Source organism: Etheostoma cragini, chromosome 12 (assembly GCF_013103735.1).
Source record: "Etheostoma cragini isolate CJK2018 chromosome 12, CSU_Ecrag_1.0, whole genome shotgun sequence".
NCBI lineage: Eukaryota > Metazoa > Chordata > Actinopteri > Perciformes > Percidae > Etheostoma > Etheostoma cragini.
In genome coordinates this window covers 12,938,131-12,952,841 of record NC_048418.1, presented here as the reverse complement: position 1 = coordinate 12,952,841, position 14,711 = coordinate 12,938,131, and the positions used below count along the sequence as shown (strand labels likewise).

The following is a 14,711-nucleotide window of genomic DNA, read 5'->3' as shown; positions in this document are numbered from 1 at the left end:
CCAAAGACACTGAGGAAACTTCTTAAGTCCTTCAGGGGTCTTCTGGAAGCTTATACTGTGTTGTCAAGACAATCAAAGTCACACACAATGAGTTTGAACTTTGATTGATTGTCTGTGTCCTCCTCAGTGAGTAATGAATTGCCTGTTGACCAGTTCACAAAATTATTCCCAAAACCTACCCTTTGTATTTGACGTAAATACAGCTCTATTTACCAGAAGGCACTGTCAGGAAAATAATGGCTGTGTCAATGTGACATTAAAATTAATTGTCATACTCTATTACACTTCCAATTTATTGTCAAGTGGTGAGGCTTTAAACAGGACGGTAAATAGCAGCCTATGCATCTCTCCCGGCTTTTCTCCGGATCATATTTCATCATTGTTGTTGTTACATCTTCTAATCTGAAAGTTAATTTCCTGTGGGAGCCACACAAATAGCCGTGTGAAATTATTATACATGTAGAACAGTTTGTGTTATAGAAGATTGAGAGGCAAGTGAAGAGGTTTGTGAGAGCTTAAGTCTATTAGATAGTACACCACGCCTCTGAGATGTTTACCAACTCAAAGATCAGCATTATCTAGTTTATTTTAAACAGTTAACTGTGAGGAAGCACTGCTGGGACCACAACATTTTGATTAAATGAAGCTCACAGAAACAGGAAAGGTGCTAATGTAGGCAGGTAAAGGAGGGACAGCAGAGAGGTTGAGTGAATATCAGAGGACCCTTTACTTTAATACATGACATGGCAGACAAATATTATAAAACACTGTTAAAGCTGCAATATTAAAAAATTTAAGCTTCTCTTAATGTGTTTGTAATAATATTGGGTCAAATGTCTACATATAATTTAGAGGTTGTGCTGAATGATCAACTTACAGATAATTATCACCCTAAAGTTCATCTTTGCTTAACAAATCAACATTAGACATATTACATTTTGACTTTTTAATTCAGTAGAAAACAATATTCAGACATAGGGCTGGGCAATAAATCGATGTTGAGACTAGATATTGTCTTAGATTTGGATATATGGTTAAATCGTAATATGGCGTTGTCTTTACCTGGTTTTAAAGGCTGCATTACAGTCAAGTGATGTAACTTTCTGAACTTACCAGACTGTTCTAGCTGTTCTATTATTTACCTTTACCCACTTAGTCATTAAATCATTTCTGGAGACTATTTATCAAAAATCTCATTGTGTAAATAACATTTTGTTAAAGCACCAATAGTCATCTATACAATATCGTTGCAATATCGACATTGAGGTATTTGGTCAAGAATATCGTGATATTTGATTTTCTCTATTTCGCCCAAGTAAATTTTCACAAAGTTCAAGAGGATCAAACCTGTTCATGTGAACACTATTTAAAGTCTGAAACTGGTAATCAAGACAGCATTGATATGACGTAAATGCCGCAAAGGTGGCCAGCTCTAAAACACTACTCATGCTCTGAGGCCAAAAAGACTGCCACCTTTGTCTACTTTTGAAACTCTTAAATGGACAGAAGGTTCTGCATACAACTGGGCATTATTGGCCCACAAGTCATCACCAAGTCCATTTTTTATTTAATTAATTTATCCATTTAAACACAAAGCTTCGATGAATCAAAGAGAATTGTTTTTCACATACAAACAATCTATACAGGGTAAGTGCATAATGGCAACATTTAAAGATGCGTTATAGAGGAGCAAACAAGCTACAGTACACTGAAGACAAGTATACATGAGAACACTGTAGCTTTTGTGTTACTGGCTTAAACCTTTTTTATTGAATACACCTCCCACAGTCTGACTACTTGGTGTTTCCTGCAGGCTTTATTTAGTTTAACCTGCACTGAATGACATAAAAGTTACATTTACCACATGTGTTTTTCAACCAGTGCTAAATGAACAACAATGGAGCTTGGACTAGTTATTGTTACTAATGTCCTCATTACCAAGTACATCTGTGCACAGTGTGGGCAGATCTTCTATTCAGGAATGATGAGTCATGGTTGTTGTTGCCTTATTGTCTCAGCAATGGGGACTTTTCTTTTGTGAAGTTTTTGCATTAGGTACCGTAGGACTGTTTTATTGTACACAAACACTTATGGCTCAGTGAAGGAGCATAAATGAAAGTGCTTTCGTCTCCCTCGCCATGACATTTTTTGTCAATCCCTGACTATGAAGATAAAGCTTTTCTTTATTTTTTACAGACTGTTTTGCTTTCAACAGTTGGTGGTCAAATGCCACTGAACTGAAGATCAGCAGCATTTCATCTTTTTCAAAATAACAGTGATTCCATTCACCAATGACAGGTTGTGTACACAGTGTCATCCTCGTTTTCAAAGGATTAACAATGTTCTCTTCCAGTATCCCACTTTGTCATGTTGCGTGGCAGTTGTGCCTCAACGTTACAACCAGATTTATAGTCTAGAGCCATGCTCACAATGATGTGCTCACATGCTGATGTTTAGCAGGTGTAATGGTTGCCATGTTCACCATCTTAATTTAGGTTGGTAACATGCTAAGATTAGCTAATTAGCACCGAATACAAAGTGCTTGAGGCTGTTGGGATGTAATTAATTTTGCAGGGATTCGGTCATTACCCTAACTATTGGACACATTGGAATTTTGACATGATGATTGCTCTAGATAAAGAGCCAGAGGATTGCCAGAGTTGTTACAATTCAGACTGTCACCATCTGAGTCAAGTGCAGATGTGAGTCACGCATGCTCAGAGTTGAACGACACATCGTGTCATACTGAAATTTGTGAAATCCATAAATTAATAAACTTTCCTTCAAAAACATTTTAGCTATTTATCCACACATTTGTATCTGAATTAAGTGATATCGAATGAAAATGCCTTATGGAAACAGTAAAATTCGATGGAATTTCATGAATGTCAACTCAAAGAAAATACGTTTGATCTCATCGGATTTTATCTTGATCGATATACGGATTATGCGATAACAATGATGGAAACGTTATTAGCCAAATGCATGATGAATTGCGATAAAGTTTTAGGTCATTTTATGGTTGCAACCCGCCAAAAAAAACGAAGAAGTTTTAGTTCATTTCCGTCCAGTATTTCCGCTCTGCTTGCACATTACAAAGCATCTGTCAACAAAGACAATTAAATGAAAGTGGACAAACGAGGAGATAAGAGACTTTTTGAAATTAATTAACGAGCAAAATATAACGGCTATTTTAGATAGCAAAAATCTGAGAAATGCCATAATTCATCAGGAAATCACGAAGGAAGTGGGATCCAAAGGTTACGACAAGCTGTGGGACGTTGCATCTGCATCATCATAGCGATGTGTTTTTAATGTCGTTGCTTTCTTGTTATAGCTTAATATGTCGCTATCAGCTGGCACATAACCTCTATAACTTGTGCAATATTGATCATGTGTTGGCAGATGGCGCGATCCATTATGTATTAATCGCTTATGGCTCCTTTTTAACGCCGTTGAATAGTAACACACTAGTCACCAGCTTCATTCGCAAACGTTTTTTTACCAAACTTTGGATCATTTGATTGACAAGTGGATGGAAACTTAGCTAATGATTGTTGGTTGACTAACCTTAGCTCAAAACGCCATTCAAGTGACAGCCTTTGTTGTGTTTGATTGCTAACTTGTTGCCAGCAGTGAACAAACTTAATCATGTGGGGCCATTTTTACTGTATTGACATTACAGAAGTCTCTCGTTGGCATCTTGTAGGCTACTTGTCGAAAAGTGACATATGCATGACTCACGTCTGCACTTGACTCACATCAGGTAGTGACAGGGACTATGGATATCTGAACCAAGTTTCATGGCAATCCATCCTATACTTGTTGAGACCTTTCTTTCCTAAAACTCCTAAAGTCATTTTCTTCTGTTGTTACCAAAATGAATGAGGTACATTTAGTTTTTTACAGATATTGCCATTCTGATTTAGCTTGTCATTGCAGTCCTGTTTGTTTAATGGCGACAAGAAAGAAAAACGTTAGTTCCAGATCAATTATTCAGCTAATAGGGCTCTACAGTAGCAACATCTCTACTTGAACTGTTCAGCAGTTAAAAGTAAACTCAGAGCATAACTTAACATAACCCTGAGAAATTATCAAATCATCATTTCCGGTCAAGTCATTTGGCCTTCCCAAACATTTAATGGTTGTTTTACAAGGTTTAAGGGTAAAGATATTCCTGAAAAAACAAAACAGACGTATAGTAATTCAATGTCAAAATAATTACAGATACAAGAGAACACTTAATGCAAAGCAGAAATTATACATATTATTGGTAACCTTGGTCGTAATGAATGTGCATCAATCTCTGTGGAAGAAATATAGCACAATTAGCATACATTAAAAAGCAAAAATTAGCGTAAAATTAAACATTTAAAAATATGTTTCACAGAAGCACTTAACTGAAAATAAATGGCTTTGGGATGCACTTCATACTAGAGGTCTGCAAGCCTGGACTCTCGCTGAGCTGATCTGGGCTGGGCTCGGGCCCTTTCTTAAGATAAAATTGTATTACTTCCTGCTAAAGTGGAGCAAGTCATTTAAATGAAATCAAGGTGCTAATTTCATTCATCATGTACTAAAACTGTACTTAGGGTTACATATAATTAGTATGACTGAACATGTTAGGTAACATTTTTTAAGACATTAATGTGGCCACAGATGAAGATTTTTTCCACTTATGTTTGCAACATGTGCTCAAATGTTCTCAATTAATGAGAAAGCACCTTTTTGTTACCAATGTCTTGCTTCTACTTATATAAAAGCACTCTGGGTTTCCTTGCAAAACACTTTGATGTAATTCAAATGGCGCCCTCATGACAGCGAGTCCCACCGTGTCTAAAATTCAACTGAAAATGACTTTAGCACATTTTCTATGATGTTCTTTTTTGTGATCATATTTAATTATTCAATTAACAAACAATACACTGGGACATAGGAATGCGTCGTTGCTCACCAACAAGACACACAAAAAAAGACACACACAAACACATGCACAGACAGAAACAAAAGTCTACAGCATGGATTTTAAGAACTCAGCAAGGCTGAGCGAGGAGTCCAAAATCTTTTGTGGCGCTCCATTTATACAAGTCGTAGAGAGCTCTGTGTGTACGACATCCCAAAAGGAAAGGGTCCATGAATGGATATACAAGTCATGAGATGGTTTCCGAAATGTTATTATCATTTTCTTAGCAGCTGTAAGTCCAGCAAATACAGCACATTTTTGAATTTTAGAAAGCTTATGGCCTGACAAATCATTCACAGGGAGTAACCGTTACAGTATCAATAATCAAGGCAGACATTTTGGATGCAATATTGTTCCAGAACTGACCAACAGGAGAGAAATACCACATAATGTGAAGATATGTACGACTGTTAATTACCTTTTCACAGGGGTGATATGTCCTATGATTGAAATTGCAGTGAATCTGCTGATTGTCTGGATTGCGTGACACTTCTGGAATGTTAGACCATACATCACGCCAGTTAAAATTGATGCTCAGGTTTGTGCAATCACGCTTTGAGACCCTCTCAATAAGAAGGCTAAAGTGGCCAGACATCACCAAAACCTGATAGAGCCGTGATACCATACCCCAGGTTTTTGGCTGCTCAGTAAAAAGTTTCCAGATAGGATGGATGGGCAAATATCTCTGCCATGGGACGCTGTATGCTTTTTTATGAATTTCTGATTTTAAATGTGATGGGATGGATAGAAAATGAGGTGATGAACTGATGAGCTGACAAGGGTTAAGTAGATATAGTAACAAATACAGGCTTTTTCCATCTCTAGACAGCTTTTCTCTGAACAAATTCTCCTTCAAATTACAGGGAACAGGCCATAGGGGTTACCTTCCACATTTAGAATTGAGTCCTCCTGACAAAGTCATACAAGCCTTTTTATCAAAGATGTGACAACTGATTCTAGTAAACAACACCTATTGAAAGTGCATACCTGTGTGTGTGCATGTTTCTAATATGTGCACATGTATTGACAAAGGTGTGAATGTTCGTTTGTGGGACCCAAAAGAAAGGTAACTACTGTCCATGCTTCACCAATCCTAACTCTGCTTTATCCACATGTGGCAGCATGCTTTGTTAGATTCTGACAAAAAGAGACTTTAACCTAATTAAAGTTTACGATACTGAGCTAACTGTTACAGGGGAGAAAAAGACTAAGAAAAAAAATGGACAACAGAGAGGAATTTGCAAAATTGGTCTTACAATATTGGGGATGAAAACATGGAAGTACGTCCAACTTTTAGTGTTTTGGTTAGTTTTTGGGGTTGCAAGTTGAACAGGGGAAAGGAGAGGAGCTCTACTGTGCAGATCCAGACTTCAACAAATGAACATCAAAAGACACAGGAATAATGTAATAGTTTGGGAAAATGTACTTATTCACTTTCCTGTCTGTGCGTTAATGCCGTGATCATGTCATCTGGGATGGATAGTAGGAAAAATTCTAATGTTGAAGAAAACTAAAGAGGGTTGTGTGGTTACAGAGTTGGTTGTTTGAGGATTGCAAATACAGTGAACTGATAATATAACACCACATTGATTAAATCTGGCTTAAATTACATTCAACAACAGATATTCCCATTAGTCTAGCTATGACCAGTCCAAGCCAAGCTTTATAAATTTGAGATTGAGCATTGGTCTGGGGAGTCTGCTCTATATTTCCTCTGCACAAGAGGCGTGACCAACGGGCATAAATCAAATGGCTCTTTATGCAATTGGATACTCCTTCAACCAATCAGACCAATGATCCGGGTGATGTAGAAGTAACAGCGGCATCAATGGGTTGCTGCGCTTTGGTGGTGCAATTTGAGGTGAATACTATTTACAAGTTGTAAACTCTTAATGAAAATAACTATGACTATAATATGATCTATAGTTATCACCTTCACATAAGGCTGGAAATAAGGGGAATTTGCTAGCTCGATTGTTTTTATGCCTTTATAACAGGAGAAAAACTATTGAAAATGAGAGAGAGAAAACTGCAACAAAGCTTCAAGGTTGGCCTCTTAACCCCTGAGCTTTTTGTAGTTTTGTGGGTAGTTATGTGCTGCAAATATTTCTTAAAGAACAATAGTCCAATTAAACAAATCCAATAGGTGCTGGTCGACATATTTTTTAACTTTGGACAAGGCCAGGCTATTTTTATCCCCCTGCCTCCAGCCTTTATGCTGAGCTAAGCTAATCACCCCCTGATCTTCAGACCCTGTCAGCCTTGTTCTCACAGGAATTAGGGCTCCCGTCCTTCTTTCGTTATCAGATGTTTACCACTGTCCTATTTGTCTGTGGTGTTTGGCAGCTCAATGGATGATGTTAAGTGCCAGCGCTGCCTGGCCTTGACAGTCAAACAGGTAACACATTGTGCCAAACACTGTTAGTGTCCATCTGTGTCATGAGTCTCTGTTTTGCCACATCAATTCATCAATTAATGTATTTATTAACATAACCAAAATATGTCTGCCAAACACAGTCTGTCCTTTTGTACTCAGCCAATTTCTCTGTGAAGCCATTCACACAATGAACTCATTTAAATTATTTTTTAAATTATTTTTATTGTCTTCTTGCAGAGATTGCAGTGGATATAAACAATAACCTCTTTCTTGCTATTTCTAACTGTCAGATTTAATTTGTTGCATTATTATTGTTGCCTTCCTCTGCAGCAACAAACTTGATCTCAGCGTTGGCAGTCCTGGAAGCCATGCTGCTATCTCTGACCTTGTGCTTGAACAGAAATGGGAAGGTTTTCCTGAAGGACTTTTGGAAGGTGGCTCCCATGAAACCGTAAACTATAGGGTTGACCGAAGAGTTGGCGTAGGACATACAGTTGGCCCATGTCTTGATCTTGTATGTCGCATAGTTGGGCTGGTAGTTAGGATAGAAAGACTGGAAGAGGACGAAAATCTGGATGGGACCCCAGCAAATGGCGAAGAGGAGGATGATTACTACCACCATCTTGGAGACTTTTCTCCTAATACTGATAGTTCTCTCAGACAGGAGGTGTACCTGAGAAGGAGAAGATGAAAGGAGCGGAATCTTCTGGAAGTGAATTTTCCCTTTGCACTATTTGCGTGAAGTTGACCAATTAACTGTTTGTGCTTTCTGTGATTATTTGCCCCAAACAGCCAATGTACCAACGTTAGCAATAAGCTAGCTAGTAAACTGACTTTGACTGCAGCATGGGCGTTTAAGTCCTAAAAATGCCCAAAGCATGATTTTTATGATCAAGTTAAAACATTTTCGTGTTGAACAGATGTGTCACTGCATCAGTTCATAATCCATGGACTTACACAAACTGTTCATGCATGCAATTACAGATTTCTTGGCCAATTTGGGGCAGTATAAACAAGCTGAAATACAACACTGACGTATCATCGTCTTTAAAGTTGATTTACCAAATGAACAGTTGCCAGCTTATACATTTAGCAGTTACAGAGTGACATAATCATTCATTTGGACTCATGTGTCTAAGGCTAATATTCTCATTTTTTTTTAGCTCTGGTTTTGATCTCCACTTCCAGCTCATGAGGGACATACAGTGTCTGGCTCATTAGCTGCTAAATGCTCCTCTGTGTTCACCACCTTTGTCATGTGTTTGCTGAGCAGGTAGTGTGGAGTTGATTTTAACTGAACTGAAAACACACACTATGAGAGTGGTGAGGGTCAACCAAAACAGCGCTACGGTAACACTCTGACAGGTCACAAATTTCGGCGGGAAACACATGTAGATACACAGGAAAAGCCTGGTATTCAGAGAGGCAGATAACATGAAATTCTTTTGTACAGACGGGGCCTAATTGTTTGTAACGTCCCAGTAATGCTAACTCGGTAATCCACTGGGTAATAAAGCGCCGTAAGTAAAAGATCGTTACGACAGAAAGTGTTGTAAAAACACTACCATTTTATTTATTTGATTATTTTTTGGACATTTTTAGACCTTAATTGACAGGACAGCTGAAGGAGTGAAAGGTGAGAAAGAAGGGGAATGACATGCAGCAAAGGGCTCGAGGCTAGAGTCAAGCCCAGGCCTGCTGTGTCGAGGAGTAAACCTCTATATATGGACGCCCGCTCTACCAACTGAGCTATCCGGGCGCCGAAACTACCGCTTTTAGAATCGGCACAAGCTGAAAGTTACATATAGACACTTTCAAGTCATTTTTAAAGACCGCTAACATCAATCACAAGATAACAAATATAATAAAGTGACAGGTAGTGCCAACTTTTAATTTGTTGAAAATTAGGAGCAAGGGCTTCCAATTAAGCACAAACCAAAAGAAAGCAAAACACCGTACCTGATAGTTGTTGTCTACTGGTTCCACAGTTGGCTGGCCCACCCGCTTCACCATCAGAGTGTAGCAGAAGGAGATAGTGAGGACAGGCAGCAAGTAGGCAGCAATAAACTGGTAGAGGATGAAAGCCCTCTCATGTGTCTTTGAGGGGAATCTCTCCATGCAGTACTGCCTCGGACCATACCAGTAACCCTCCTCTATACGCTGGTACATTAAAATTGGGCTAGATAGGATAAAGGAGCCTGGGAAGCACAAGGACTGCGTCAGTTGAAGTAATTGAGATCATGCACACTATTTCCCTAACCTACTGTTAATGCAATTAGTTTCATTAGGGGTTGGGTGTAAGGTAAATTCACTAAAAGATTAAGATTAAATGTACTTAGAGGAAACGGGGGAAGAGTAATTAGTAGTTCATTAAACAAGCAGGACGTACCAATCCAAATGCAGAGGCTGACCATCATTGCTACTCTCGGGGTGCGGTGGCGGAGGGATTTTAGAGGGTAGACTGTGACGTAGCAGCGGTCCCCACTCATAGCTGTTAGAGTGATACAGGTGGCTTGGACTGTCACCTGGAAAATACAGTCAAACAAATAAAGGATTTAAACATTAATAATTTTTTCTGCAAATGTGTAATATGTGATGTGCACTGTGATTCCAATCACAGTGCACGTAGAAATAGGACAGTTTTATCAGCATCATTTAAAAGTGTTAATTAACATACTGTTTCGGCAAAGTTGCAAAATGTTGCTACCAACCGTATCTGCATAATGACCACTTACAACATATTTTATCTGCTTTTCCAATGACCTAAAGCAAGCAACTAAAGCATGATCACGCATTATGATGTTTGGGCACTTGGTTAAGTTTAGATAAAGATTGTGGTCATATCTTTTGTTGGCTCACCCTAGACTCAGAATGGGAATCCCAGGCTCCCTCTCCCTATGACTATTATAAAAAATGTGGTACTTCCTACGCTTAAAAAAGCATTGCCAGGCACTGCGATGTAGACACCAATTACGTTTCCCCTTAAAATCTATTTGGCAGAACAAAAAAGTAGTATACAGACGTGATTCCCAATACGCCCAATATGACATATCTTCCAGCTGGTTTAAGCAAAGTGTCAACTATTATTTATATTATTGATGGGTCACAGAGACATAACAGAGGTAAAGCACAATGCATTCACACTGGAGAGTATATAATGATGTTTTCCTTTAATACACATCTATACATTATTTTTAGTAGAGCACGCACACATTATATTCTCTTCACTTCTAATACATGGACCTCTGAGGGTCAAACTGTGTTATTTGTAGACATCCATATTGCTTTGAAATGTGCAGCATGGGTTGCAAATAAGAGGTCAGAAGTTCTCTCTATGTTCTGTTCCAAAGAGAATCTAATTTTGTCCCTTTTTGTCTATGTATCTGTTTATTTCTCTCTCCACCTCATATCTGTGACTGTAAAGCCAGTGCCCATTACGCTCCAGAGGTTTGGAGTACCTCATCAGTGTTTCAAAGGATATGATGAGAGCGACAGAAAGGGTTCATGGGGAGTTCAATGTTGAGGCCACGGAGGACATGGGTACCATAATCCCTCAATTTTTAAGATGCCCGGGGTATTAAGAACACACTGCGCTGTTATCTTCAATGCATGATGTCTTTTTAGAAAAGTGGGCTTTGACATTGCAAAGAGAATATATAGTTATATCATCTTTATTTCTTCTCTTATTTCTTTCTTTTGGTGAAATGAGGAAAGATCGCATCATCTTTTGCAAAATGTGGCTTTCCCTAAACATAATAGCATACGCAGTTCATTTCACAGCTGTTACCATTTGAATTGTGGAAATTTTGAGACACTGCTCAAGTCAATGGTCCATATTTCTTTGACAAATGTGTGAGACTGTGGCAAGAGTCATTGTTTCACCACTGACAAGCTCACAGGGTGGCTACTAGACTCTATGTTCAGATAAAAAACTAAATCATGCTCTGTATTTTCAATTTAAAAGGCTTTTAGCCTTTCTGCTTGCCCGCCTGCCTGTGTTCTCGGCCTGCCTCTCGGACTGACATGTTACTCTTTTATGCTCTAATTAGTCCTGAACATAGTCACTTTGCATTCAAATAAACATTTCTTGACAAGATTGTCTCCTCCCTTTCAGCTTCATAATAAACGAGGTACACTCTTAACTCAATCGCCAAACAAAATAAAAAAAATAAAATTACTGCATATTTAAGTCATGCCCAGTTTTCTTTTTATTATACAGGACAGCAAAAGATGAGAAAGGGGAGAGAGAGGGGGAATGACATGCAGCAAAGGGTAAAAGGTCAGAGTTGAGCCAGCGGGTTCACTGCGACAAGGACTGAGTCTTAGTACACAGGGCGCACACTCTGCCAGGTGAGCTACGTAAGGGCTCCAAACTCAGATTTCTAAAGCAAATCTTACTTTTTTTTCTCCCGGGGACAGTGACGGCCTAGATTTTGCTTCACTTGACTGGTTGCTTATTAACTACATGAGCTGTTGCAACAGTACTTTGCCAAGATACTGGGGTCTGGGTTGCAATTGAGCATTTTCTTAAAGTAGTAAACCGTTATTAGTGCATGGCTAAGTGTAATTACAGTGTAGCAGAGAAAAAAGCTTTTTAATGCCTAAGCTTCATGCCCTTTCTCTGCCACACGTTGTGTATATATATTATATACATATATAGCATATTTAAATTGGCTATCCTCTTTGAAGAAGCTGCATAGGTTGCATCCCGAATCCATATTTTCATATGAGCAAAGGATTAAAAAAAATCATGGATAGTGATTGTTTTGGTTCAATATCACCACTCATCCACAGTTTCCAAACAGTGCAGGATGTTGTTTCCAGCTAAAAAGCTCTGAAAGCCACTCTACACTACCTGCTCAGCACCAAACGGCAGAAAGACACATTTAGCAACAAGCTGCTGAACATAGTGAAGCCTATATCAGCTAAAGAGCCATGTATTTCCTTTCAGGGTTGGTGGAAACAAAAACAGAGCTTAAATAAAGAGTGATGTTGTACTTGAGCGGCTTCTCTGAAGATGCACGTAAAGTCGGCAAACACAGAGACGTTGATTGGTTCATTCGACCTCTCGTCTGGAGGTCGGTTCAAAATGGATACAAAAAACGGAAATGAACATAAACTACATACACATATAAAAGAAACATCCATGTAAACATGTTGTGCATGGTTGCCTATGTGCATCTTGGAGAAGTATAATTCCAGCTTTAGGATTACAGACACAACTCCAATTAGATGCTGCTGAACATGTAAATAAGATCCTGTGTGATGACATTTCACAATAATAACTATATAGATTGACAATATGTCAATGTTGTGTTTGGAACTTGTGATGTTGTCCTTGAGTGGTCATAAATTGTATTAATGTTCACATGCAATACGTTTTTTGTGTTCAACATGAATTGCTTTCAGGTAACGTTGCATAAAGCTGTCATCCCATTAATTGGTCATCGACAAACAATTTGAGCAAAAACAGTTTGCTCTCTAAAGAGAGATAAGATAGCTTACATCATGTGTAGAAGGTTTAAAGCTTTAGTGCGTAACATTTTTACTTTAATGAACGTCAGTTCTGGCAATTCAAGCCGTTGCCAGATGAGTTGCTAAAAGTTAAGAAACGTGCAGAAACTCCAGTAAAGATAACAAGCTCTTCTGAAGAGTTCTCCTTAGCTACTAGCAACTGTGTAGAGGAGGGTTGGCAGTGTTGTGCGATTACGGAAGGCTTGTATCACGTGGATGTGCCAACAGTTTTGTTGTCATTACTAAGAATTCCTCATGGGGGAGACACAAACTAGGCATTATGGCTTTAAAGCTCCCTTTAGGGTTTGTGCTGGTTAATTCCTGGGTCAGATGGTGGCATACATAGATGTGGTACTGCAACTAGAAACAAGTTGATTTAGAACAAGCAACTTGTTCTAAATCAACAGCTGCTTTTGTATGTGCTTCTCCCCCACACCCGTCTTTTTTTTTTTTGCTGGATTTTCATTGTTGCCTGAAGCTTCTCTGAGACCTTAACTGTGATGTTAAAAGAACAAGCTGTGACCTCCTTGACTGGATAAAAAATATGGATTTTTTATGACACACAGTTGAGTCATGAAACAAGTGTGCATTTGGCTGCTCCTGATGAAGGGCAGCTTATTGTTCCAAAATCCTAAATGTCATCACTGTGAGTAAATTTATTGAATTTGGATAATTAGGGTTTGCTCAATTTAAGAGCAAATCTGAAAAAAAAATCTTTTTTTTTTAAAGCACAGCTAAAATAACTCGTCATTATGTGGAAGAGGACATTTGTGAGCCAGGAAAAATATAATTATAAATGCGATAATGCTAGCTTACCTGTTGTAGAAAGGCAACAAATTTGCACATGAAGCTACCAAAGATCCATCCAGGGAGAGGATAGAGGGTGGCGGTGAAGGGCACGCAGCACACCAAGAAGATAATGTCCGTGGCTGCCAGGTTTGCTGTACAAAGAGAAAATACGACATACGTCTGGTGTATACAGTCTACAGCACATTGTTGTGCAGATTGTGTTTTTTAGGGTGTAAACAAACACACACACACAGATTCTTTCAACATCCCACTACCATCAATGGGTGTACTTTTGCAGGTTGATCTATCTTTCCCTGTGTAATCTCTCATTGTGACAAGTGCGCCACACATATTTTCCTATTTGTTTTACTAGCTGATCTAATTCTGTCATAGTAGCTGGACCATTATGTTGATGTGTTTGGAAGGGTGGGCAGATGGTGCAGGTGTTAATCTAAAGTTGCTGAAAATTAATAATCTAATGCTCTGGCCTTGAAATATTATCCAAGATCAAATTCATGTCACATATACAGTCCAATATGCAAACACAGACACTAATGGATTCTGTGGTAAATCCCAGCACTACAGAAAGAGACCATTTTATTTCATGCTTTTATTATATTAATTCTTCTCTCCTGGGGACCCCGGCAATCAATCACCTATGCAATTCTTGTCAAGGGACAGATGACGTCAAAGCTCTATCAGACGGGCTGTAATTGACTGTAATCAACAACAAAAATCCATCACCCAGGATTCAAGTCAGTGTGCACTGAAAACCAGAGGAGACTCGAGGCAGAGGCATGATTAATGCACACTTTGGATTTCTCTTGTTCTACTTGATACACCTGAGATGAATGAAGTTCCCCAGACAGTCTATCCATCCCCCTGTTTTTATGCACATTTTAAATTTCTGTATGCAAAAATTATGTGTGGAAACACCGTAAATTTGAGAAAAAAAAACTCAAAATATCACAAGAAAAGTTGTACAAATGCATTTCTCTGGAAAGTTGGTTACAATTTGCGCTACATTTGCACATTTCCCTTTTTTCTCATTGAATATTGTACACAGAG

At 38.6% G+C, this 14,711-nt stretch overlaps 1 protein-coding gene across 1 annotated transcript in view; it reads right to left on the bottom strand.

The window, feature by feature from the left end:
- Window positions 1-5,160: 5,160 nt before the first annotated feature.
- The window catches only part of kiss1ra (KISS1 receptor a), a 10,410-nt gene continuing 859 nt past the window's right edge, over window positions 5,161-14,711 (bottom strand). The window contains exons 2-5 of the mRNA XM_034887814.1: window positions 13,671-13,829; window positions 9,730-9,865; window positions 9,300-9,538; window positions 5,161-8,013 (exon numbers count right to left, since the gene is read on the bottom strand). Of these exons, the coding sequence (XP_034743705.1) occupies window positions 7,633-8,013; window positions 9,300-9,538; window positions 9,730-9,865; window positions 13,671-13,829 (915 nt within the window). The 3' untranslated portion in view covers window positions 5,161-7,632. The remainder of the gene's footprint in view (window positions 8,014-9,299; window positions 9,539-9,729; window positions 9,866-13,670; window positions 13,830-14,711) is intronic.